The sequence below is a fragment of the Macaca thibetana genome, chromosome 8 (assembly GCF_024542745.1).
Source record: "Macaca thibetana thibetana isolate TM-01 chromosome 8, ASM2454274v1, whole genome shotgun sequence".
NCBI lineage: Eukaryota > Metazoa > Chordata > Mammalia > Primates > Cercopithecidae > Macaca > Macaca thibetana.
Window position 1 is genome coordinate 123,815,486 of NC_065585.1, and position 23,599 is coordinate 123,839,084.

Consider the following 23,599-nt stretch of genomic DNA (forward strand, 5'->3'; position numbering starts at 1 on the left):
TTTTGTTCTAAAAGTTTATAATTTAATAACACTTATAACATGAAGGGGGAAAAAACCACTTAATCTTTCCATTCTTGAGAATGGATTCCACAAGACCCTATTCTTGCTAGACATAAAAAGAAATGTTTGCTATACAGCAAATTACTGAGGTTACGGAAATCTAAAAGGAACATTTCTTACGTCTTTCCCTCGGCATTTCTAAGACTATCAAGATAGAACAAGATGTGGAGTTTTGCTTTCAACAACTGAAAACTAGTTTATTCCATCATTGAGGGAAAAAGAAAAATGTTTTTAGTTTTAGCAGTACCTTCTTCTCATTCAGGATTCAGTCTCTTGCAGAAATTCTAACACTGACTTACAGACACACTGAATGTGCAGGAAGCAAAGGAGGAAGTATGAAAATAAAACTACACGTGGCATTTACAGCAGAGAGGATATATTACCGAAACTACAATGAGGATTGAAGGAGAGAAGCAAGATTTATGAGCTATTTAAAAATCATAAATGGTCACTAATTTGGCATTTTCATCTGGGCCAACCTGGAATTTTAGTAACATCTTGTGGGTTCAGGGGAGTATGGTGGAGACCAACCACTCCCACCATCATTTCTTGGGACAGGTGTGTTCTTAGAGGGACTACACCTGGCTATTAATACTTTGTGTTGTGTAAGTAATGAGGATTGCATAGGAGGGCTTCGTAGGTCATTTATAAATAAAAAGTCTGTAGTTTTTCCTAAAGAATTTTTCTAACCCAGCACAATTTTAATTAAGCACAGCTGTTTTGTTTTGTTTTGTTTTTTGAGATAGAGTTTTGCTCTTGTCGCCCAGGCTGGAGTGCAATGGCGCGACCTTGGCTCACTGCAGCCTCCGCCCCCTGAGTTCAAGCAGTTCTCCTGCCTCAGCCTCCCAAGTAGCTGGGATTATAGGCGCCCACCGCCACACCCGGATAATTTTTTTTTTTTTTTTTTGTATTTTTAGTAGAGATGGGGTTTCACCATGTTGGCCAGGCTGGTCCTGAACTCCTGGCCTTAGGTGATCTGCTCGCCTTGGCCTCCAAAAGTGCTGAGATTACAGGTGTGAGCCACCACACCTGGCCACACAGCTGTTCTTAATTAAAGGCACTCTGTGACTAATCAGAAACTTATAGAATCACCCTATAAATTTTTGAAAAGAAAAGATACCATGAATGAGACTTTTGTCCAGTGAAAAAGTTGCAAATGTGACAAAAATACCCCAATTTAAGCAAAGTGTTTTAAGAAACGTAGTTAAGGAAATGCGAGTTTTTCAAAAGATAACCCAGAATCAAACTGACTGTCAAAACAGAGACCAGGTTCAAAGTCCTTTGCATTAAAGTTTTGATAGGTATAAACATTTACAAATACTTCATACAAAGACACAAAAGGTGAGCACTCAGCGTGGAAGAGCAAAAGAGAGCATGCTTACTTGATCAGCATTCCTTGATTGGGTAGTAATTCCAGATGAATTTTCCCACCTTCCTGAGTTCTCAAGTAGGCAAATTCCTCCAGCATATCAATATCTGCAGGCCAGGTTCAGGTTAACTACAGGTAAAAACAGGTGCCAGTTCTCTCTGAAGAGGAAATGGGGTCTCGGCAGTTGAGTAACGTGCCCATTGCCACCCCACAAACTGCAGACTCTGTATTTGACCCCAGATCTGTCTGATTCCAAAACCTCATTCTTATACCCACCAAGCTCCCTCGCACAGATAACTCTTGGCAGGAGATGTGCCAGGCTAAAGAGCATGAGGGCAACATGTTTTCCATATCGATGATAATTAATACTACATGATCACAAGAGCAAAAGCTTTTTGTTTTCTTAATAAGAAATGAAAGAGGTGGTGAGAGTGGGGAGGATTGTTTGGTGTTACAGAACATAAAATTCATAAAAATAAAGTGATGACTTCTTCAGAGCTGGGGTGCAAGGATCTGTAGATGCATCAGAGGAGGAAGCTTCTGTGAGTCACCCAAACTTTATGCAATACGTCAGTGACATTCATGTATGCATTTTTCGAGTGAAAAATTATGTAACTTTCATCAGATTCTCAAAAGATATCTGTCCCAAAAAAGGTTAAAAACTATTACTTTGGCCTGGCATGGTAGTTCACACCTGCAGTCCTAGCTACTCAGAAGGCTGAGGCAGGAGGGTCTCTTGAGCCCAGGAGCTTGAGACTGCAGTGAGCTACGATCGCACCACTACACTCCAGCCTGGGTGACACAGCAAGACCCTGACTCTAAAAAAACAAAATAAAAATAAAAACTATTGCCCTGAGCACCTGAACAAGAATATCATTTATATTCCTTGTGATTCAGAAATAATGTAACAAGATAAGCAATGAAGTAAAAACACCCAAATTGATAACTAACCTTTAATTCAAAGATCTTTCCCTAATAAACAGTGTGAAATAAACGCATTACCTAATGTCAGAAGCAGCTACTGTGCTGTGCAGCATCTCCGGTGGGTACTCATTGGTAGGTAAGACAGTTGTGGCAGGGTGCCCTAACAAGTGATCAGAGGGCACAGCCACTGTCCCCAGAGGCCACAGGAGGCATTCTTTTGATAGATGGAAGAAAAGGAACTATTAGTATTATATTCCATGGCTAAACCAGGCAAACCGGACCTATCAGCAACCTGTAGGCTATTACTGGAGGCATTTTGGCTACCTTCTGAGAAGTCAGCTAGCAGTGGAAAATGGAAGAGGGCGGTAAGATTCCCAATTCCTTGAATCACGTCTTTTACGACTTTCACAAGATCAACTGCCACAGCCCCGGTTTTAATCCCCATTCCTTCTCTTCGCTGCAAAATAGTAAAAATCATTATTTCTATCCGGAAGAATACATTCTTTTTGTATCATGTATTCATTCTACAGAAAATCAGAATGTGTTATGCTTAAACAAGAAAAAAGGATACTTGTAACGTAATTGAAAAAATTCTCGTATTGGAAATTTCCTTGTTGGCAAATTTTATTGACAGCTTTCAGGAAAAGATTCTCGCCCCGTGGCCACTCTTGCTGAAGCAACACAATCACATGCCCCAATGCCATGTCGTCTCTGTTGTCTGTGAAAGCTCTGAGCTGCAAGACAAAGATTTATACAAGAGAGAAGGAAAGGGAAGTCACAGGGTAATCTGAAATACACCAAACATCACTTTCCAAAAACATGCTGTCTATGCAAATGTGTGATAAAGGTCATTATAGAGTAAGAAGGAAACAAAGGCAAAACGAAATGGCTGGTAAACATCACAGCGGCCTTCTAAGGAAGGTGGATTCTAACCGAAGAAGCCTCAGGCTCCCTCTGGGCTGTGCACAGCTGCTGGCAGTGTGTGTAGGTGGGAGTCCGACATAGGTGGGAGTCGGACACAAGCTTTTGCATGTGGGAATCAGGGGTAGAGAACTTTGACTGATCCTGTGTAACGGAGAAATAAATCTGGAGATTTCTTTGAAAGGGAGCAGATGGGAGCAGAAGGTGGGCAAGAGGCCATCTAGGAGAGAACTGTTTGCAGAGAACATGGGATTGGGGAGAAGGAAAGGCGATGAGCCACAAGGAAATAAGCAGAAGTGTGAACTAGAGAAATGGTCACAAGAGTTTTTGTTTCAAATGAGCGGTTATGCATAAAATCACACTTTAAATTATTTTTGTTGCCCTAAGTGATATGGATGATGAGTTAAGTTTGGGAGTTACTGCACTGAAGTGGAGTCCCAATGTTTTACTCTCTGGCCGACAAACCTTCTAGAAACAATGAAGCCTCCCTGCTCTAAGGCTGTGCTCTACCTGCAGCCAAGGGCCTTGGTGTTCTTTCAAGTCCTGGAACTTTCTCAACTGTTGGGCTGTTACTGGTGTTTATCTCTACGCCTAACATGCTTCATCTAGCACGTCTTTACAGTGACAAACTCATTATCCCTCCGTGAACCCAACCGCAATTTGTATTCCCTTTCTTTGTAGCTAATGTATTTATATTGATAAAATATTTACTAAACACTACAACAGTCAAGGTTATTTGCATATCTGTCCTACTATTACACTTTTCGAGGACGGGGAGAACTTCTGACTTCTCTTTGCCTAGCGCAGTCATTATTTAATAAAGATTTGTTAATTACTAGCCCATGTGCTTTTCTAACTGTTTGGGCCGCTCTGGAAAGTACTAAAATAACAATCCTTAACAAGGTTCTCAAGTTCTCAAGTCATGAGAATAATATTTGAAATTAAATTTTTTTCAAGCTAATCAACTTTGAGCTTACCTTAAAACAGGCTAACATTAAATGCAGGCAGTATGGCATGATAGCCTTGCTGGTACATGGCAGGAGCTTGAGATCCGAACCTAACAGAAGTCCACAATGTTAGGTTAATGCACATTATGATCAGAGAAAACAGCTTTGAAAAGCAACTGTTTAAGATGCTTTCTTTAAATAATAAAAAAAAAAAAAACAAAGAATATGCAACAGTCACACGATTTCAAATGTAGTTGAAACACAATTATACTTTGTGATGGTGAAACTGGCTTTTGATGGTCTCTGGATTTCATTTATCAATATTCTTTCCTAAACTTGCTTAAATACTTTTTATGAGAAAACATTTCAAATATACAGCAAATTATATACAGAGAATATGATACACTGGTGTGCTCACCACTCAGCTTCAAGAAATGTTAATATTTTAATTTTAAACATTTGTAATATCAATAATCACAAAATCAGTTAAAGCCTATTGTGTATCCTTCTCTGATCCCATTCTCTTCCATCCCACAGGTAGCCATACTTCTGAAGGCAGTGGTTGTCATTCCTATGACTGTTACACACATAGGCAACAATGGATTGTTCTGCGTGCTTTCAGTCTACTGTATAAGTGGTGTCATTTTGTATGTATCCTTCTGCAAATTGCTTTTTTACTGAACTTCATGTGGTTCAGGTTTATTAACGGATCAATATCAATACATGTAGCTCCAGTTCATTCATTTTCAGTGTTATATAGTATTCTGTTGTCTACATATACCGTAATTGATGCATCCATTCTTTTTACAGTGGATACTGACATTTCCAATTTTTCACTATTCCAATGATAAATATACATTCTTACATATTCTCATACATTTGTGGAAATAACTTTAAGCAACAGCTTTCAAAGCAAGATCCCGATCTTCCCTTTTTGGTCTGTGTTCTGTATGTCTGTTATCCTTCTCTGCTCAGAGGCAAGATAGCAAGAAATAAATATATTTTTTCACATGGGATCCTTTACACACATACTTACATAATGTGATATATCCAAAACAAAAGGTGCATGAAATAATAGTCTCTCTTCTTATCTGAGATGTCTTTTAAAAATATTATTAAATTCTATCTCATTAAAAAAGAAAATTTCTGGTTGAAACTCATGACCCAGTAAATGAAGACTCATAGCTTAAAAAACACTAATCTAAGGTATACAACTAGGAGGTGAGGTACATTTAATAATTAGGTAATGACATGTTCAACTTGGTTATGTGAAGTTGGTTTCCAGAATGGTTGCATGACTTTACACCCCTTCCAGAAGCACATGGGACTGTGTTCCTTCACATCCTAACAGTCATTGCCTCTTCAGTTTTTGCATTCTGATGTGTGTGAAATGGTAGCTTATTGTTTTATTCAGAATTGCCCATATGACAAAAGGCTGAGAATCTTTCCAAATAGTTTTTGGCCATGTGGATTTCTGCTCCTCTGAATCTGTTGTTCCTGTCCTTTGCCTATTTTTCTATGGGGATTGGATAATTGCTTCCTATTGGTCTGGAGGAGCTCTTTCAAAACTCTGGATACTAAGTTTTTGTTGATTTTGTGTGATAGATAATTTTCTGGCAATCTGTGGCTTATCTTTTCACTTTGATTGTAATAGCCTTTATTAGTATTTTAATTTCAATGTGATCAAATTTACTAATCTTTCTATTTTTAAATTTTCTTCTAAAAGTTTAGAAGTTTTGGAGTTTTTGCTGTCACATTTCAACCTTAAAATTTACAGGATGTCTATGTAGTGTGAAGGAGGGGATCTCAATTTTTTATTGTCGTTTTTTACATTTGAATAAAAAATTGTTCTAGTACCACTTACTGAATAAATTCATTCTTCCCTCACTGAATTTTAATGTCATCTATTTCTCAGTTTTCTATGCTGTTCCACTGGTCAACCCCTGTGTCATTGCTACCCTATCTTAATTACTAAAGCTTTAAAATAAGTCTTGAGGTCAGCTAGGTCAGTCTTATCCACCTAATCAGTTTCTGGAAGGTATATAAAGTCATGCAACCACTCTGGAAGCTAACTTAGCATTACCAAGTTGAACATGTCGTTACCTAATTATATACCTTGCCTCCTAGTTGTACACCTTAGTGTTTCTCAAGCTGTGAGTCTTCATCTACAGGGTCATGAGTTTCAACCAGAAACTTTCTGTTCTGCAGAAATACTTAATTTTTGAAGAAGTCTGGGCTAGATTTTTTTTTTTTTAAACAATTTGTTGTAGAAAACTTCAAACATACACAAAGTAATCTGCTCCAGCACCACTGGTTGAAAAGTCTTTCCTTTCCCTATTGAATTACTTTGATGCCTTCATTGAAAATCATTTGATCAAATCTATGCAGGTCTATTTCTGGATTCTCCATTCCTATGTCAATATTTTGTCAACTCTGTCTTGATTATTATGCTTGTATATTAAGTCTTGTTATTATGTAGTATAAGTCACTTAGGTGTGTCTTTTTTAAAACTTTTGACTATTCTAGATTATATAGTATTTCCACTTACATTTTAGAATCACTTTGTGAACTTCTAGCAAAAAACCTCCAAAAACCATAAAGTCTACTGTAATTTTGGTTGAAATTGCATTGAATCTACAGATACATTTGGGGAGAAATGGCACCATAATAATATTGAATCTTCTGATCTGGAAACATGATCTGTCCATTTTCAAAAATCTTTAATTTTTCTCAGAAATATTTTGTGATATTCAAAGTGGAGGTTTTGCATATCTTCCATTAAATTTACCTCTAAGTATTTTATGTTTTTATGATGCTATTAGAAACAGTATCTTAAAACATTCATTTGGTAATTGCTTATTAATAGCATACAAATTGAATTGATTTTTTATACACTAAAATGTCTTGGAACTTTTATTTTTTTTGAGACAGGCTCTCATTCTGTCGCCTAGGCTGGAGCGCAGTGGTGTAATCTTGGCTCACTGAAACCTCCACCTCCCAGATTCAAGTGATTCTCCCACCTCAACCTCCTGAGTAACTGGGATTAAAGGCGTGTGCCACTACACCTGGCTTATTTTTGTGCTTTTAGTAGAAATGGGGTTTCACCATGTTGGCCAGGCTTATCTCAAACTCCTAGCCTCAAGTAGTCCACCTGCCTCAGCCTCCCAAAGTGTTGGGATTAGAGGCGTGAGCCAGTGTGCCCAGCCTTGCGAATTTGTGGAGATTCCCTCAAGTTTTCTACACAGCTTAATATGTAACTATGTTAGTTTTTTTGTTTTTGTTTTTTGAGACAGGGAAATCTTTCTCTGTTGCCCAGGCTGGAGTGCAGTGACGCAATCATAGCTCACCACAGCCTTGACCTCCTGAGCTCAAGCGATCCTCCTGCCTCAGCCTCTAGAGTAGCTGGAACTACAGGTTCACACCACTAAGTCTGGCTGATTTTTAAATGTTTTGTAGAGATGGGATCTCACTTTGTTGCCCACGCTGGTTTGGGCTCCCTCAAGCAATCCTCCTGCCTCAGCCTCTTAAAGTGCTGGGATTACAGGCATCAGCCGCCATATCTGGCCAAAATATGTAACTGTGAATAAAGGTAGTCGTATTTGTCAAATCTTTATGCCTTTATTCACTTTTCCTGCCTGCTGTACTGCCTAGAATCTCCAGATTATTGAACAGAAATGGTAAGGGCAGACATCCTTGTATTGTTTCTAATCTTAGTGGGGGAAAGCATTCAATATTTCATGGTTAAGTTTGATGTTAAAAAACAGTTTCCTTCTATTCCTAGTTTGCTAAGATTTTTGTTATCCTGAACTGATATTGAATTCTGTAGGCATCTATTAAGACAGTCATGATTTTTCTCCTTCTATCTGCCAATGGAGTGAATTACACTGATTTTTTTGTTTGTTTGTTTTTGTTTTTGTTTTAAGACAGAGTCTCGCTCTGTAGCCCAGGCTGGAGTGTAGTGGTGCAATCTCAGCTCACTGCAACCTTCGCCTCCCAGATTCAAGCGATTCCTGTGCCTCAGCCCCCAGAGTAGCTGGGATTACAGGTGCCTGCCACCATGCCCGTCTACTTTTTTGTATTTCTTAGTAGAGATGGGGGTTCCACCACATTAGCCAGGATGGTCTTGATCTCCTGACCTCGTGATCCTCCCGCCTCGGCCTCCCAATGTGCTGTGATTACAGGCGTGCGCCACCGGCTGATTTCTGTATGTTCAAACGCCTATGCATTCCTAGTATACTTGGTCATAATAGATTGTCCTTCTATATTGCTGTATTCAGTTTGCTAATATTTTGTTAAGGATTTGACACCTATTATAGTTCACGATGGACACTGGCCTTTCAAGTTCTTCTCTTGTGATACTCTTGTTTGGTTTTACTATCAGGGTTACTGTGTCAGCCTTTAAAAATGAATTGGGACTCTTCCTCTATTTTCTGATAAGAGTTTGTGTAGAATTGGCACTATTTCTTCCGAAATTCTTGATAGAATTCACCAGTGAAGCCATTTGAACCTGAATTCTTTGTGGAAGGTTTTTGATAACAAATTTAATTTCTTTAATAGCTAAGGGAACATTCTGATTTATTTTCTTTCCTTCTTTCTTTCTTTTTTTTTTTTTTCTTCCAGAGTCTGGTTGTGTTGCCCAGGCTAGAGTGCAGTGGTGTGATTTCGGCTCATTGCAACCTCTGCCTCTAAGGTTCAAATGCTTCTCCTACCTCAGCCTCCTGAGTAGCTGAGACTACAGGTGTGTACCACCACCTCTGGCTAATTTTTATATTTTTAGTAGAGATGGGGTTTCACCATGTTGCCCACACTGGTCTCGAACTTCTAGGCTCAAATGGTCTGCCCTCCTTGGCTTCCCAAAATGCTGGGATTACAGGCATGAGCCACCATTCCTGGCAGAACATTCTGATTTTCTATTTCTTTTTTGTGTCACTTTTGGTAAATTGTGTTTAAGAAACTTTTTCATTTCATCCAAGTTGTTGAATTTATTGGCATAAAGTTTTTCATAATGTATTATTTTACTGTCCTTTTGATTGCAGTAGGATTTGTAGTGACATTCCCTTTTTCATTTCTGATATTGGTAATTTATGTTCACCTTCCTTCTGATCGATCTTGTTAGGGGGTTATCAGTTTTATAATATTTTTCAAAGAAAACTTCTAGTTTTATTAATGTTCTCTATTTCATTGATTTCTGCTCTTAGCATTATTCTTTCCTGTCATCTATTTTCTTCAGGTTCAATTTATGTATCTTTTTCCAACTTTTTCTTCAGGTTTAATTTATGAATCTTTTTCTAAGCAACTTAGATCAGTTGTACGTTTCATTTTTCAAGCAATATGAAGCTTGAGCTGAAGCTCAGAGTGGTTTCAGAGGGATATGCTGACAGATACCTCCTCATTAATCATCTACACATTTTTCTAGAATTGTAAAGATAGGAAAAAAGAGTTCAGTGAAATTTGTCAAAGAGATAACAAACTCAGGAAGTGAAGAGAGCTTTGGAAGAAAGACATTTACAGCTGCTCATGAAATCAGAGCCAAGGAAAAACGTGGAAAGGGATTAACGTTTTATACAATTTGGCAAGCCCTGCAGCAGTATTATCTCATTAGGAACTGTAAAACATTGTTCAGCCTTGGGTCCTAAAACTATTTTTCTTTTCTTTTTAAATTTTTTTAAGAGATGGGGTCTCACTACGTTGCCCAGGCTGGTCTCAAACTCCTGGACTCAAGCTATCCTCTCGCCTTGACTTCTGAATAGCTGAGATTACAAGTGTGAGCCACCGTGCCTGGCTTTCTAAAGCTATTTTTACAAAATAATAATAAAACATGTCACTGTACCTTTTCTGAATTTGGGCTTTACTTTTGAGGGTTCCTCCTGGGATTTGCCTCCATCTTGAATGGGTAGTACCATGTAGCACATCAGATCAAGGACTTTTTCACATGTCATCTAAAGCGGAAAAGACCAAAAAGGAACTAACTTGAAGCTTTCTGAACTGAAATCAGATAAACAAAGGACCAAAATATTTGCAGCATACAATCAGGCAGTGTGTCCATGGAGGTCTGTATTTCTGCCTCTTTATGTGATCATTACCACTGCTCAGCAGTCAATACAGAAAGAGTAAACAATAAGACTCAAATCTATGTACTAGACCTTTGAGGGAACAATAACCCATTCTTTGCTATTAAAAAACAAAACTTAAAAATTAACCAAGCATTAAGTACTGAGGTGTTCAACAGCACAGCAGCAGCCAAAAGAAAGATGTCCCTGCCTGAAAGATACTAACTCACTGCATAGAAAAACTAACACAGAAAACATGTAGCAGAGGTCTAAGGGGTATGATAGAGAGCATAAGTTAAAATGCAGGAGAAAATACGCACAGGAGAAACTAGCAGGAAAAGCTTCAGGCAGGAAGGTTATCTTGACCTAAGCCTTTAATAGAGGATTTGGAAGAAAGCAGAAAAGAGGCCTTTCAAGCAGGAGAGAAAGACATGGGGAAGGGCTATGTGTGGGTTCAGGTGATTTACTTGAGGGCCAGAGGTTTGGTCTAGGACAGAGATGAGACACTGGACGGATGCGGTGCTAGTGGAGACGAGCCTCGAGAGCCTCTGTGCAGGCTGGCCTTGATCCAGACAGTCTGCATCACCGTTCCCCCTCTATCTACTCAAATTCTCCTAACAACAATCAGATTCCATGCAGTGAGTCTTTTATCTGTGTCAAGCAAACCCTTTTATTCTCTATTTTCCAGAGGAGGAAGTGGAGCTTTTTTTGTTTTGTTTTGTTTTATGCAAAAGGCCAGAGACATCTCTGGGTCTCTGGGTAATTTTTTTTTTTTAATTTTAAGTTCTGGGATACATGTGCCGGACGTGTAGATTTGTTACGTATACATGTGTCTTGGTGGGCCGGGCGCGGTGGCTCAAGCCTGTAATCCCAGCACTTTGGGAGGCCGAGACGGGCGGATCCCGAGGTCAGGAGATCGAGACCATCCTGGCTAACATGGTGAAACCCCGTCTCTACTAAAAAATACAAAAAACTGGCTGGGTGCGGTGGCGGGCGCCTGTAGTCCCAGCTACTCGGGAGGCTGAGGCAGGAGAATGGCGTAAACCCGGGAGACGGAGCTTGCAGTGAGCTGAGATCCGGCCAGTGCACTCCAGCCTGGGCAACAGAGCGAGACTCTGTCTCAAAAAAAAACAAACAAATAAAAATATGTGTCTTGGTGGTTTGCTGCACCCATCAACCCATCATCTAGGTTTTAAGTCCTGCATGCATTAGGTATTTGTCCTAACGCTCTCCCTCTCCTTGCCCCCGACCCCCTGACAGGCCCTAGTGTGTGATGTTCCCCTCCCTGTGTCCATGTGTTCTCACTGTTGAACTCTCAGAAGCGGGGATTTAAACCCATGCTTCCCAGCACTTTCCATGTTGTGGCACACCCTGAAAGTAATTTGTGTGTGGCTGCTCAGGGTTGGCAGCAATTGACCTTGGGTGGCCCCAGCAGCCCTAGGTCATGGCTGACTGCCCCAAAGGCTGCAGGATCCATATATTGGCACCTCTAGAACCCACCTAGGCCCACAGGGTTATGAAGCTCTAGTTTAGAGAGATGGGCAGCCTGGTAGTTGAAAACTTGAACTCTAGAGTTGGATAGGCCCGGGTAAGGTAAGCTGCCAATGTCACAGAGCTGGCCAGGACTTGTACTCCAGAGCTATGAGCTGCCATCCTTCGATGCCCATCTCCAGCCAATCTTTTCTATAAATCTTTCCTTGACTCTTTGGACCCAACAAAGAAAATGCCCTTCCCCGAATGTCTATTGTGCCTATGACTGAGGACTACCAACTAATATTTGGTTTTTTTCATTGTCTTATACAAATATACTTTTTTCCCTAACTCAAACCATATGGCCCTGAATGCAGGGATCCCATATTCCCCACACTCTGCTTCTACTCCCCAGCCAACAGCAGGGTTCAACACTGAGCACCAAGAAAGCCAACACTTCAATTAAGTGGAATGATGAAAGCAGTATTTCAGAAAGCGGTGACCATAATTTTATAGGGTTGGAAAAAGGGTTATAGGCCAAAAACTTAGTTAAAAGGCATGGATTTGGGTGGTGACAATAGAAATACAAGGTAATATAGCAAAGAGATTAGTATCACACTGGAAGAATCAAAAGGATTTGCTAGAGTAGGAGTCCACGAAGACTTGACAGTTTTGTGTCTAAGGGCCAGTACTATGGTCTGAATGTCTATGTTCCCACCGAAATTTGTAAGTTGAGACCTAACCCCCAATGTGAGGGCATCAGGAGGGAGAGCCTTTGGGAGGTGAGTGGATGATGACAGCAAAACCCTCATGAATGGGATTTGTGCCCTTATCAGAGAGACTCTCGAGTGCACTCTTGTCCCTTCTATGAACTAGGAAATGGGACCTCACCAGACACTGAATCTGCTGACGCCTTGACCTTGCACTTCCCAGCCTCCAGAACTATGAGAAATAAACTCCTTTTGTTTACAAGCCTCCCACTTTTTGGTATTTGGTTATAGCAACCCAGGCAGACTAAGACAGCCAGAGAACTAAGGACACTTACATCTGGACATATTGAGTCTGGGCTAAAGACGGGAAGGCAGGAATCAGGTAAGTCCGACATTGCCCATAGGTCTAATAGTTGATATACTCAGAGGATGGAACTAAGCCCTCAAAGGGAATGAGTCTGTCTTGTTTAATCTAGACGAGTCTGTCTTGTTTAGTAGTTTATATTCTCCACTACAATGAAGTAGTACGCGGTAGAGCTAATTCTACGTGAGATACGTATGTCGGTGTAAATACGTGCTGCCTTTTAAGTTCTTAAAAGGAATTAATTAAAACTTAGAGTTAAGTAACTGATGGATAATTATATAAATAATGGTGGAAAAGCATTTTCAATTTTGAATGCTCTACACATTCTCCAACTGTTCCTTTCTAAAGATCATCAGGACAAATTAATAATCATATTTCAGAGTTCAAGTTACAAAAAATTTAGGGTTTATAATCACAAAGTGATCAACAACATATAGAGAGGTGAGAAGAAATCAGTTTGTTGTGTTATGCTGTGGCCTTGAGTTTACACAGTCCTTGAATACACAACAACATGGTTATCATTTTAATTAAATTAAAACACTTATTGTACTGTGGTAGGTGTCATGAGAGTCCAAAGATAAAAACACAGTCACCACCCTGTAGTAGGAAGGGCTCAAAACCTCCTGGAGGAAACACACTCATTTATAAATCTGCTCCTGCAATACCCCTATCAGGTGTTATCACCATTTATTTTATTTATTTGTTTTTTTTGAGACAGAGTCTCACTCTATCGCCAGGTTGGAGTGCAGTGGTGCAATCTTGGCTCACTGCAACCTCTGCCTCCTGGTTCAAGTGATTCTCCTGCCTCAGCCTCCCAAGTAGTTGGGATTACAGGTGCCCGCCACTACACCCAACTCATTTTTGTATTTTAATAGAGATGGGGTTTCACCACGTTGGCCAGGCTGGTCTCGAACTCCTGACCTCAGGTGATCTGCCAGCCTCAGCCTCCCAAAGTCCTGGGATTATAGGCGTGAGCCACCGCGCCTGGCATGTTATTACCATTTAAAGAGAGAATCTGAGATTTGAGTAAGCTAAATATAAATCCTCCATTTCCCACTTAATAATGGCCTTGTTTTTCCAAGTACAATGGAACAGGCAAGAGTGTAATAATAATAAAAAGAAAAATAATAAAAAGAAAAATCCTCCAACAAATGGAACAATGAACAAGAAACTTAAAACGTACTGATGCCTTATTTCAGGGAAGCTGTAGTAAAGAGAAAATTAAGTAAAACAAAATCATTGTGATGTTCACTAGCAGATTAAGTAATAAGTCTAGGCAGAAAGATCAAATTGAAACAAACGTGCACTGAATGAAAAGCCACGCTAGGAAAGGAGAAAGCCCAGGTGGCCCCATGCACCTGTGGCCAGCATGTGTGCAGTACTCACCCTGTACTCCCCTAGCGCAAAGTGGCACGTCGCCAGCTGGATGAGTGCCCTCTGATGCTCCAGGGTCCCCTGCCCTGTGATCTGTGGCTGAGAAATGGATCCCTGGAGAGCTGCTAAGTGATGCAGGCTGGCTATCGCCTTTTTATATTGACCCTAAGAAAGATGGAATAGAAAGGAGGGGAAAAACATCACCATTAAAAAAATAAATTTAAAAAATGCCCTTAACAGAGTTCATGAAGCAACGAACAAGCAACTTACAAAGATGGTAGCTTGGTTCCATCATCTGAGGAAGAAATGGAGACTTGGCAATAGAACCAAATCAACTTAATTAAAGCCAGGTGAGAGTTCTTTATGGCGGTACTTTATAAGGATGGAGATTTTTCTTTCTGGTCTTAGGTCTTAAGACTAAAGAAAATAACCAAGCCCTTTGACCCAGCACATTCTGGATATAACATTTCTTTAGAAATATTTTACTACAAGCACCACTTTTCCTTTATGAAGGATGGAAGCAGCAACCTGCCCATTCCAACAACACCTCATTCGTGAATTATCGACTCTCTCGGTTCTAGGTCTAAGATGCTGGAGAACAGTACAGCCAGGCAGACTCCACCAGCACAGAGAGAAGGAGGGTGAGAAGTAATCCTCTTTTACCGAAAAGTAACAGAGAGGTGTGATTGGATATACCAAAAGTAACACAGAAGGTACAGGCTTGTCATTTTGAAGTGTTTGTTTCGTTTTGTTTTTGATATAAGGTCTCACTGTCACCCAGGCCAGAGTGCAGTGGTGCTATCATGGCTCAATGCAGTCTTGACTTCCTGGGCTCAAGTAATCCTCCCGCCTCAGCGTCCTGAATAGCTGGAACTATAGGCACATGCCACCACACTTGGCTAAGTTTTTTATTTTGTAGAGACAGAGTCTCACTATGCTGCCAGGGCTGCTCTTGAACTCCTGGGCTCAAGCAATCCTCCCACCTCGACCTCCCAAAGTGCTGGGATTGCAGGCGTGAGCCACGGCACCCGGCCCAGAGTTATTTTGAAAGGAAAATGGACCATACCCCCTCAGCCACTGAAGACAGAACAGGTGTCAGCAGGCAGTAGACTAGCCCAAGAGGGAACATGACGCATTCTGCAAGGGAAAGCTGGTTTGCCACCATAGCCATCCTGTACAGACACAGGTACCTAAAATATGTGTAATACGCTACCTGATAGATGATCATATCGGTGAGGAAGATTCTTAACCAAAGCCAAGTATCCGTCTTCCAGGCCAAGCAAATCCTTGTAAATTCTGAGTGAGAAGTCAAGAACAAATTTACCAAATATATGTAGCGCAGACGCAGAAAACAAACAAATCCAGCAAGAGAGAACAGACACAAACTACCAAAAATGCACAGCAAGTTTGACTTTGATTTCTAAAATACTGCTCTAGAATTTCAAGTAGAGAAGAAACACACAACACTTATCAGTAATACACAAGCAATATTTTGCAGACGCTAACAACTTACTGAGCACATACCAGGTGCCAAGAACTATTTAACGTGCTTTTCATGCATTTCTTCATTTATCTTTTAAACTACTTTGCTTTCCCCAAAACAAGGTCCCATTTTATTTTTATTTTATCTTATTTTTAGAGACATTCTCTCTGTCGCCCAGGCTGGTAGTACAGTGGCCCTAACATGGGTCACTGCAGCCTCGACCTTCTGGGCTCAGGCAGTCGGACTCCTACCTCAGCCTCCTGAATAGCTGGGACTACAGGCACATGCCACCATACTTGGCCAATTTTTGTTTTTGTTTTTTTATACAGACGGGTTTTTGCCATATTGCCCAGGTTGGTCTCTGACTCCTGAGCTGAATGATCCACCTGCCTCAGCTTCCCAAAGCGCTGGGATTATAGGCATGAGCCATCTTGCCTGGCCCATTTTATTTTGACCTAATTAAAATAACAAACATACAATGACACTAAAAGGTTTTATTCATTTAAAAAAAAATCAATTTCTAACTAAAGGAAAGATCCCCTCTAGAATTGTCACATATGTGTTCACAATCCCACATGTAACAAAGAGAAACTGAACAGTGCTAAGTTTACTTAGAAAAGATGACACAGCACATCTGGCCAAGGGCTCTGTATGACACATGACTGCAGCCAGGGGATGAATGTCCACGGGCTAAAAGTAAAATAAGGGGCCCCGATTCCAAAGTGTAGTAAGAATACCTTAGTTAGCAAACAGTTAGTGATTTCTAAGCAATGTCAAAATACCCAGCATACTCAAAGGAAAATAGGCTTCCTATAGTTTTTGGATTTTGAGTTTTTCAAGACAATGGAGTTAATGCGGATAAAAACAGCAATACGGCCAGGCGTGGTGGCTCATGCCTGTAATCTCAGCAGTTTGGGAGGCTGAGGCAGGCAGATCACGTGATCAGGAGTTTAAGAACAGTCTGATCAACATAGTGAAACCCCGTCTCTACTAAAAATACAGAAAATTAGCCAGGCATGGTGGCACGCGCCTGTAATCCCAGCTACTAGGGAGGCTGAGGCAGGAGAATTGTTTGAACCCAGGAGGTACAGGTTGAGGTGAGCCAAGATCACGCCACTGTACTCCAGCCTGGGTGAAAAAGAGTGAGACTCCATCTCAAAACAAGAAAAAAAAAAAAATGCATGAACTACTGTAATCAACTTAATTTGCCATGAGTGACCTGACATTTCAAGTAGCATAATGCTTTTATATAAAACATTAGACAGCACCAATGACATGTGCTTTCTTACCTTTGTCAAGGAATTCTAGGGAATAGAGCAACTCCCAGCTCTCCCTGGCCAATTTAAAGCTTTCTAACACTTCAATGGAGTTAGCAAGTTCGGCTTTATTGACTACAATGTGACGATTTCTTCCTTTCGCCGAACAGTCTTCATCGTCTGAACTCTGCTTAAAGAATGTGGAGAACGTGGTTAATTCAGTCATAAATATAGTCATATATGAAACCATATTATTGCTGCCAGTTTTGCTCATGATATGAATTTTATATCAAAGGATACCACATACATACAATTTTTTTGAATTTAACAATTTAGCTTTGAAAATTAATTTTTTTTTGTCTTTATACTCTCACACATTCCATTTTTACTTTTAAAATTGAGTGAATTTTTTTCCTGATGCTAAATTCTTATGTTTGCTTGTGGTGGTTTTGGAGCAAAGTTTAAAAATATCAATTTTATGAAAGTCAAAATTTAGATTTTTACCTTGAGAGACACAGCTTAAAAAGGACCTGTCTATAGTTTACTCTTTTTTCTAATACGTGACATGATTTAATTGACTTCCAAATAATGGTTTGTCAGGTACCGGGATAAAATTAAAGCTCAGGGCCGGGCATGGAGGCTCACGCCTATAATCCCAGCACCATGGGAGGCCAAGGAGGATGGATCACTTGAGGCCAGGAGTTCGAGACCAGCCTGGCCAACGTGGCGAAACCCAGTCTCTGCTAAAAATACAAAGTCAGCCAGGCATGGTGGCACGTACCTGTAATGCCAGCTACTTAGGAGGCTGAGGCACAAGAATTGCTTGAGCCCAGGAGGCAGAGGCTGCAGTGAACAGAGATCGCACCACTGCACTCCAGCCTGGGCGACGGAGCAAAATTCCATCTCAACAACAACAAAATTAAAGCCTGCGTCTTCTAAGAAATGATGTCAGAGAATAACTGTTAGTTATCTTTGGTTCACTGCGCATGACTCCCCTGCGCTGGTCACCCCTCTCTCGCTCTCCTCACCCGGTGCAAGGTCCTCGTCAGAAAGTACGTTTGTCTGCACTTACCTAATAATGCCCTCTGTATTTTACAATACAGATTTCTACTTTTCTTGCTTTTCATCTCAAGTAATATAAAGCCCTCAGAAAAGAGAGGGCTACAGAGCAAGGCAATTATTGGAAATACCGCTGGGTAGAGTCAGATGCTTTGCCAAAAAAAAAAAAAAAAAAAATGTAAAGGTAAAACAGCTCCACTGAATTTTATTTTGCTAAGAATTTTCTGAATCTTTTAGTCCACCTAGGTCATTTTACTGATTTAATGACCCAAATTAAATTTTTCCTGCAGATCTTTACTCCACTAAGATCGTTTAAAAATACGCTCAACTATTGTCACTAAAAGCTTCAATCCTCAAGCTCATCTCAGGTAAGACAGGCAGGAAGCTGTCATTCCCTCCCTCCGCTGCCCACCTTTCTCTCCACTTTCTGAGCTTGGTATCTTCCTGCTAGTCCCTGTGCTTGGCAGCCTTACCCTACCCCACCGTTCTGCTCCATGTTCTTATCTTCCCTAAGTAATGTTTTTGCATTAGGAAAAACACACCCTTTCCAATCAAAACCTATCTACCAGGCCAGGTGTGCGGTTCACCCCTGTAATCCCATCTATTTTGGAGGCCAAGGTGGGAGGATTGCATGAGCCCAGGAATTCAAGACCAATGTGGGCAACATAGACAGACCTTGTCACTACCAAAAAAAAACCCCACAACCCTATCTGCCAGGTACTGTTTCATCAGGGGCCTGTTCTTTGCCTAGTAATGGCAACCTAATATACACGAACATGCATGGCGCTAGTGCTGCAGCTTACGGAAAACATTCCTGCCTCAACATAAGATCAGGAATTTTAAAGGACCCCAGATTTGGTGGGACTAGTGAGTTCCAAATGTTTTTAAATTTAGAGAAACTGATTTTGAAATGTGCAAGTACACTCTGAAGCACTGAGGGTATTCTCTGAAGCAAGAATGCACCAAGTGGGGGACAGATGCCCACAGGAGAGGCCCGTCCCAGCACCAGCCACTTGTGACGTCACACGTGCCTGTGATGTAAGCTGGCTGGAGAACTGATGTGGGCCGCCCCCCAACTCCAGTTGTGGGTTAACACCAGGGGCCAGTGTGATCAGATATCCTAACTACAAAAAGGAAGTCAGGAATCTGGATTGTTATGAGAAATGCTAGGTTTCTATTTTTTATTTTATTTTATTTTTATAGACAGGGTCTCCCTCTGTTGCTCGGGCTGGAGGGCCGTCGTGTGGTCATCACTCACTGGAACCTTGAACTCCTGAGCTCAAGGGGTCTTCTCATCTCAGCCTCTGAAGCAGTTGGGATGACGGGCATGCCACCAGCCAGCTAGTTTTTTTTTCATTTTTTATAGAGATGGGGTCTCACTATATTGCCCAGGTGGGTCTTAAACTCCTGGGCTGGTGATCCTCCTACCTTGGCCCCCCAAAGTGCTGGGATTACAGGCGTGAGCCACTGCACCCAGCCTGGTTTCTAATTTTTAAATGCTAGGTTATTTAAACAAACAAAACACTGAGAACAAAGCAAGGTATCTCTGAGCTGAGCTCATGGGCCTTTAAGGTCTGGACCTACATCAGGTTGGGGCAGACTCAGGGATAGAGTGAAAATCAGGATGAAATCAGTTAAGACCATGAAAACAAAAATGGATGGAAATCCCACATTGGGTGGAAGGCCGGGTTATGAGAACAGGGCTCGCTAGATGAGTGCTTGACAGGCCAAAAAAAAACCGGAAGGAAGAACAGCTGGGCCAGGTTTAAACAGCCATCCCCTAGCCTGCACACCAAACCCAGGAGGGACCAATGGGAATTCCCTCCTTCACCAGATGGTCGCCACACACCTGCTCCAGCCCAGGCACTACTCAGATGCCTGGGGTATGGTACAGGACAAGGCAGAGAAAATGCTAGGCCCCACGGAGCTTGTACTCTAGTGAAGAAGTAAACCAGTCAGTGAATAAACAAGAAAACACAGATAGCAAGGAGGATGCCGCAGAGAATTAAAACAGAGGAATAAAAAGAGACCCGGACAGCTACTTCAGATGGGTGTTCAGGAGCAGCCTCAGAGGGAGACTCGTTTGGGCTGGGACCAAGTGACAAGGACCTAGCCGCGCACTGATCTGAGGGAAAAGCACTGTAACCACAGAGCACAGCCTTGACAGGCAGAGGCTGGGAGGCAGGGACGGTCTTGGGGCACTGCTTGGTCAGGTTAGAGGACTGACGATTCTTTACGTTCTCGGGCTTCTTGCATCTTTGTGCAAACTTTTCCCTCTCAACAAAATCTACCTCCCAATTCCAACTGACAAAACCCTTCATCTTTCAGCACTGATTTCAGTGTTGACCTCCTTCATGTAATCTTTTCTGCATCTGCCCACAGGCTGTTCTTGCTGCCCTGCACACCTCACAGCTTTCCATTCTGAGGCCAGTACCCCACACTGCACCCTGCTCTAGAGGTCTGATGCCATGTTGGTTTTGTTTTTTAAACGGAATCAATGCCATTCAGGCAAAACATGTGTAAGGAACGTATACCGTGGGTTCTCCACCTCATCACTGACCTTTTGGTCAGTACACCGTGAAGTACTCAGCAGCATCCCTGGCCCCTCCCCACCAACCTGTGACAACCAAAAATGTCTCCAGACATTGCCAAATGTCCCCTAAAGGGCAAATCACCTCCAGTGGAGAACCACTGACTTAGTAATTATTAATATATCATACAATTTTAAAACCCAAGCTTTATCGATTTAGCTCCAAAGCCATATTTTACAAAGATTCATCTCTAGCAAACCGTCCCATCCAATCTGTTAATAAGTATATTTGAAAGCCTTACCATGGTTTTTTCTCTTCCTTCAGCTAGTTTCCTCTTTTTATGGATGTGTTTATTACGATCAATTTCTACATCACCATACACGTTCGATACATCTTCGAGAAGAACCAGTGGAACTTGGCTCGGGGCATTAGGACCTAAGGATGGGGAAAAACACCAACACTTACAAACGCAGCAAGGAGGCCGGGCGCGGTGGCTCATGCCTATAATCCCAGCACTTTGGGAGCCTAAGGTGGGTGGATTGCCTGAGCTCGGGAGTTTGAAACCAGCCTGGGCAACATGGCGAAACCCTGTCTCCACTAAAAATACAAAACATTAGCCAGGCATGGTGGCAGCGCCTGTAGTCCCAGCTACACGGGAGGCTGAGGCAGGAGAATTGCTTGAACCCGGGAGGCGGAGGTTGCAGTGAGCCGAGATCACACCGCTGCACTCCAACCTGGGCAACAGAGCAAGACTTAAAAACTAACTAAATAAATAATTTAAAAATGCAGCTAGGAAAAGGATACTTAAAACAAGGGAGAAGCTTACTCAACTGTCTTGACAAAAGTCATTAAAAATATGTTCAGTGTGATCTCAATTAGGTAAACAAACAAGTAGATGCACAGAAAAAAAAGACTGTAAAGATGTATACCAAATTGTTAAAGACTTCCTGTCAGTAGTGGAAGACAAGTGACAGTTCCTTCTTTGTATTTGTTATGTATCTGCAAATTTTTTATAATGATCATGAGTCATTAAAGTACCATAAAAAGACTACCAAATTATACTTACATTATAGTTACAAATTCCAAACAAAATCTAAATATATGTGATATTATAAGGCAATACATAAAAACAAATGCTGTATTATACTGGAAGGATTGTGGGTGATTTCACTCTTATTTCCAGTTTTCAAATTTTCTACAGTATATTTATGCATACACTCTATATATAAAATGGATATTTTACTGAATAAATCTTTGCCTATTGTGATGTCTTCATGAAATCTACTTAAATATGTTGTTACATCTACTGGTTTTTTCTTTTTTTTTTTTTTAGATGGAGTCTTGCTCTGTCGCCCAGGCTGGAGTGCAAGGTGCGACCTCAGCTCACTGCAGCCTCTGCCTACTGCGTTCAGGCGATTCTCCTGCCTCAGCCTCCCAAGTAGCTGGGATTACAGGTGCTCTCAATCATGCCCGGCTAATATTTGTATTTTTAGTAGAGATGGGGTTTCACCATATTGGCCAGGCTGGTCTCAAACTCCTGACCTCAAGTGATCCGCTGGCCTCACCTCCCAAAGTGCTGGGATTACAGGCATGAGCCACCATGCCCAGCCTGCCGTTATTTTCAAAATAGTGGCATTTGATATCTGTATTTAGTTGTGCAGTACCATTATGCCCTTTGATATAGAAACTTTTAATGAAACATACTTACATAAAAACTACCAGTTAAGCCAAACTAAACAAAACCAAATCACCAACTATAAAAAGGACTGGTACCGCCCGACAGTTATTTGGATCCAACAATAGTGGATAAGCACTTTCATCTTCCTTACCATCCCCACAATATGAACCGGCTTTTTGGACACTGTAAATTTTTCAAACCAACCTTGGAAGAGAGACGGCTGTATGCTGTTGACATATTGGAACGCATTCTTAAAGAAGACCAGCATGGTGGAATACACCACTTGGTTTTTGTATTTCGCATGTGCTTCGCTATCAAAGTTGTTCATGTATCTGCAGAGATCCTTCATTCTATGCAAAATATCTCCATAGCTTCTAAAAAAGAAGGAATGATGAAACTTACTCGATTACTTTGGGCTGGTCAGCAAAAAGTCTAAAGGAAAGCTCTGGTGGTACCATTACATGTACCAAATGTTGCTGTAGGCATGTAAAACTATTCTTTATTGTCCAAGATAAATGGTAACTTTTCCCTTCTGAATTAGGGTAGTGATCAAGATTTCATGACACAAACATGCTAAGTAGTTTTTCTCTGAAGTAGCAAGGAGAGGTTCAAACACAACATCGTCTTAAGAGTTCATATTTCAGTAAGAAATCTGTTTTTTTTTTTTTTTTTTTTTTTTTTGGAGACAGTGTCTCACTCTGTCACCCAGGCTGGAGTGCAGTGGTGTGATCTTGGCCTATCGTAGCCTTCGCCTCCCGGCGAAGTGATTCTCTCACCTCAGCCTCCAAAGTAGCTGGGACTACAGGCACGCACCACCATGCCTGGCTAATTTTTGTATTTTTAGTAGACATGGGGTTTCATCATGTTGGCCAGGCTGGTCTCAAACTCCTGACCTCAAGTGATCTGCCCACCTCAGCCTCCCAAAGCACTGGGATTACAGGTGTGAGCCACTGTGCCCAGCCAGAAATCTTTTGATAAAATGAAAAACCATCCTCTTTTGCATAAGTATTGAGTGTCACAAAATTTGCCCATAAACTATACCTATGCATTATATAGTTTTAAAAAAGCATGTTTTCATTTTTATAAGGATCCAAATGAATCAATAGGCAATTCTGGAAATAAGCTATTTATTACCGTCTTCCTTTATCCATCTGCCATTCACATCTCATTCCAACAACATTTAAAATCTTAAACAACCTCTCCCAAGGGTCCACGATCTGGGATGATTTTTCGGTCAGCCCTTCTATTATATACTTCTGAGAGCTACGTTTGCTAGGTGACATTAAATCAGATGTATCCTGGGCACCTGAGATGGAAGAAAAAAGGAACCTACAATTAACATTATGACTTATTGTTGACGTGGTACCTGATGAAGAAAGTCTGACTCCCCATGAAAATGCACA

At 41.1% G+C, this 23,599-nt stretch overlaps 2 protein-coding genes across 6 annotated transcripts in view; both read right to left on the reverse strand.

Moving 5' to 3' along the window:
• Positions 1–23,599, reverse strand: part of ATP6V1B2 (ATPase H+ transporting V1 subunit B2) — a 531,364-nt gene that overhangs the window by 352,869 nt on the left and 154,896 nt on the right. The window lies entirely within an intron of this gene.
• INTS10 (integrator complex subunit 10) overlaps positions 1–23,599 on the reverse strand; it is a 35,304-nt gene that overhangs the window by 4,777 nt on the left and 6,928 nt on the right. For 3 of the 5 annotated variants that reach the window (XM_050801844.1, XM_050801842.1, XM_050801846.1), the window contains exons 7-16: positions 23,331–23,502; positions 22,401–22,570; positions 20,820–20,953; positions 16,962–17,118; positions 15,403–15,485; positions 14,202–14,354; positions 10,052–10,160; positions 4,252–4,331; positions 2,925–3,087; positions 1,443–1,536 (exon numbers count right to left, since the gene is read on the reverse strand). In XM_050801844.1, coding sequence (XP_050657801.1) covers positions 1,443–1,536; positions 2,925–3,087; positions 4,252–4,331; positions 10,052–10,160; positions 14,202–14,354; positions 15,403–15,485; positions 16,962–17,118; positions 20,820–20,953; positions 22,401–22,570; positions 23,331–23,502 — 1,315 coding nt within the window. The remainder of the gene's footprint in view (positions 1–1,442; positions 1,537–2,924; positions 3,088–4,251; positions 4,332–10,051; positions 10,161–14,201; positions 14,355–15,402; positions 15,486–16,961; positions 17,119–20,819; positions 20,954–22,400; positions 22,571–23,330; positions 23,503–23,599) is intronic. The other 2 variants (XM_050801845.1, XM_050801843.1) reach the window with 1 other exon arrangement.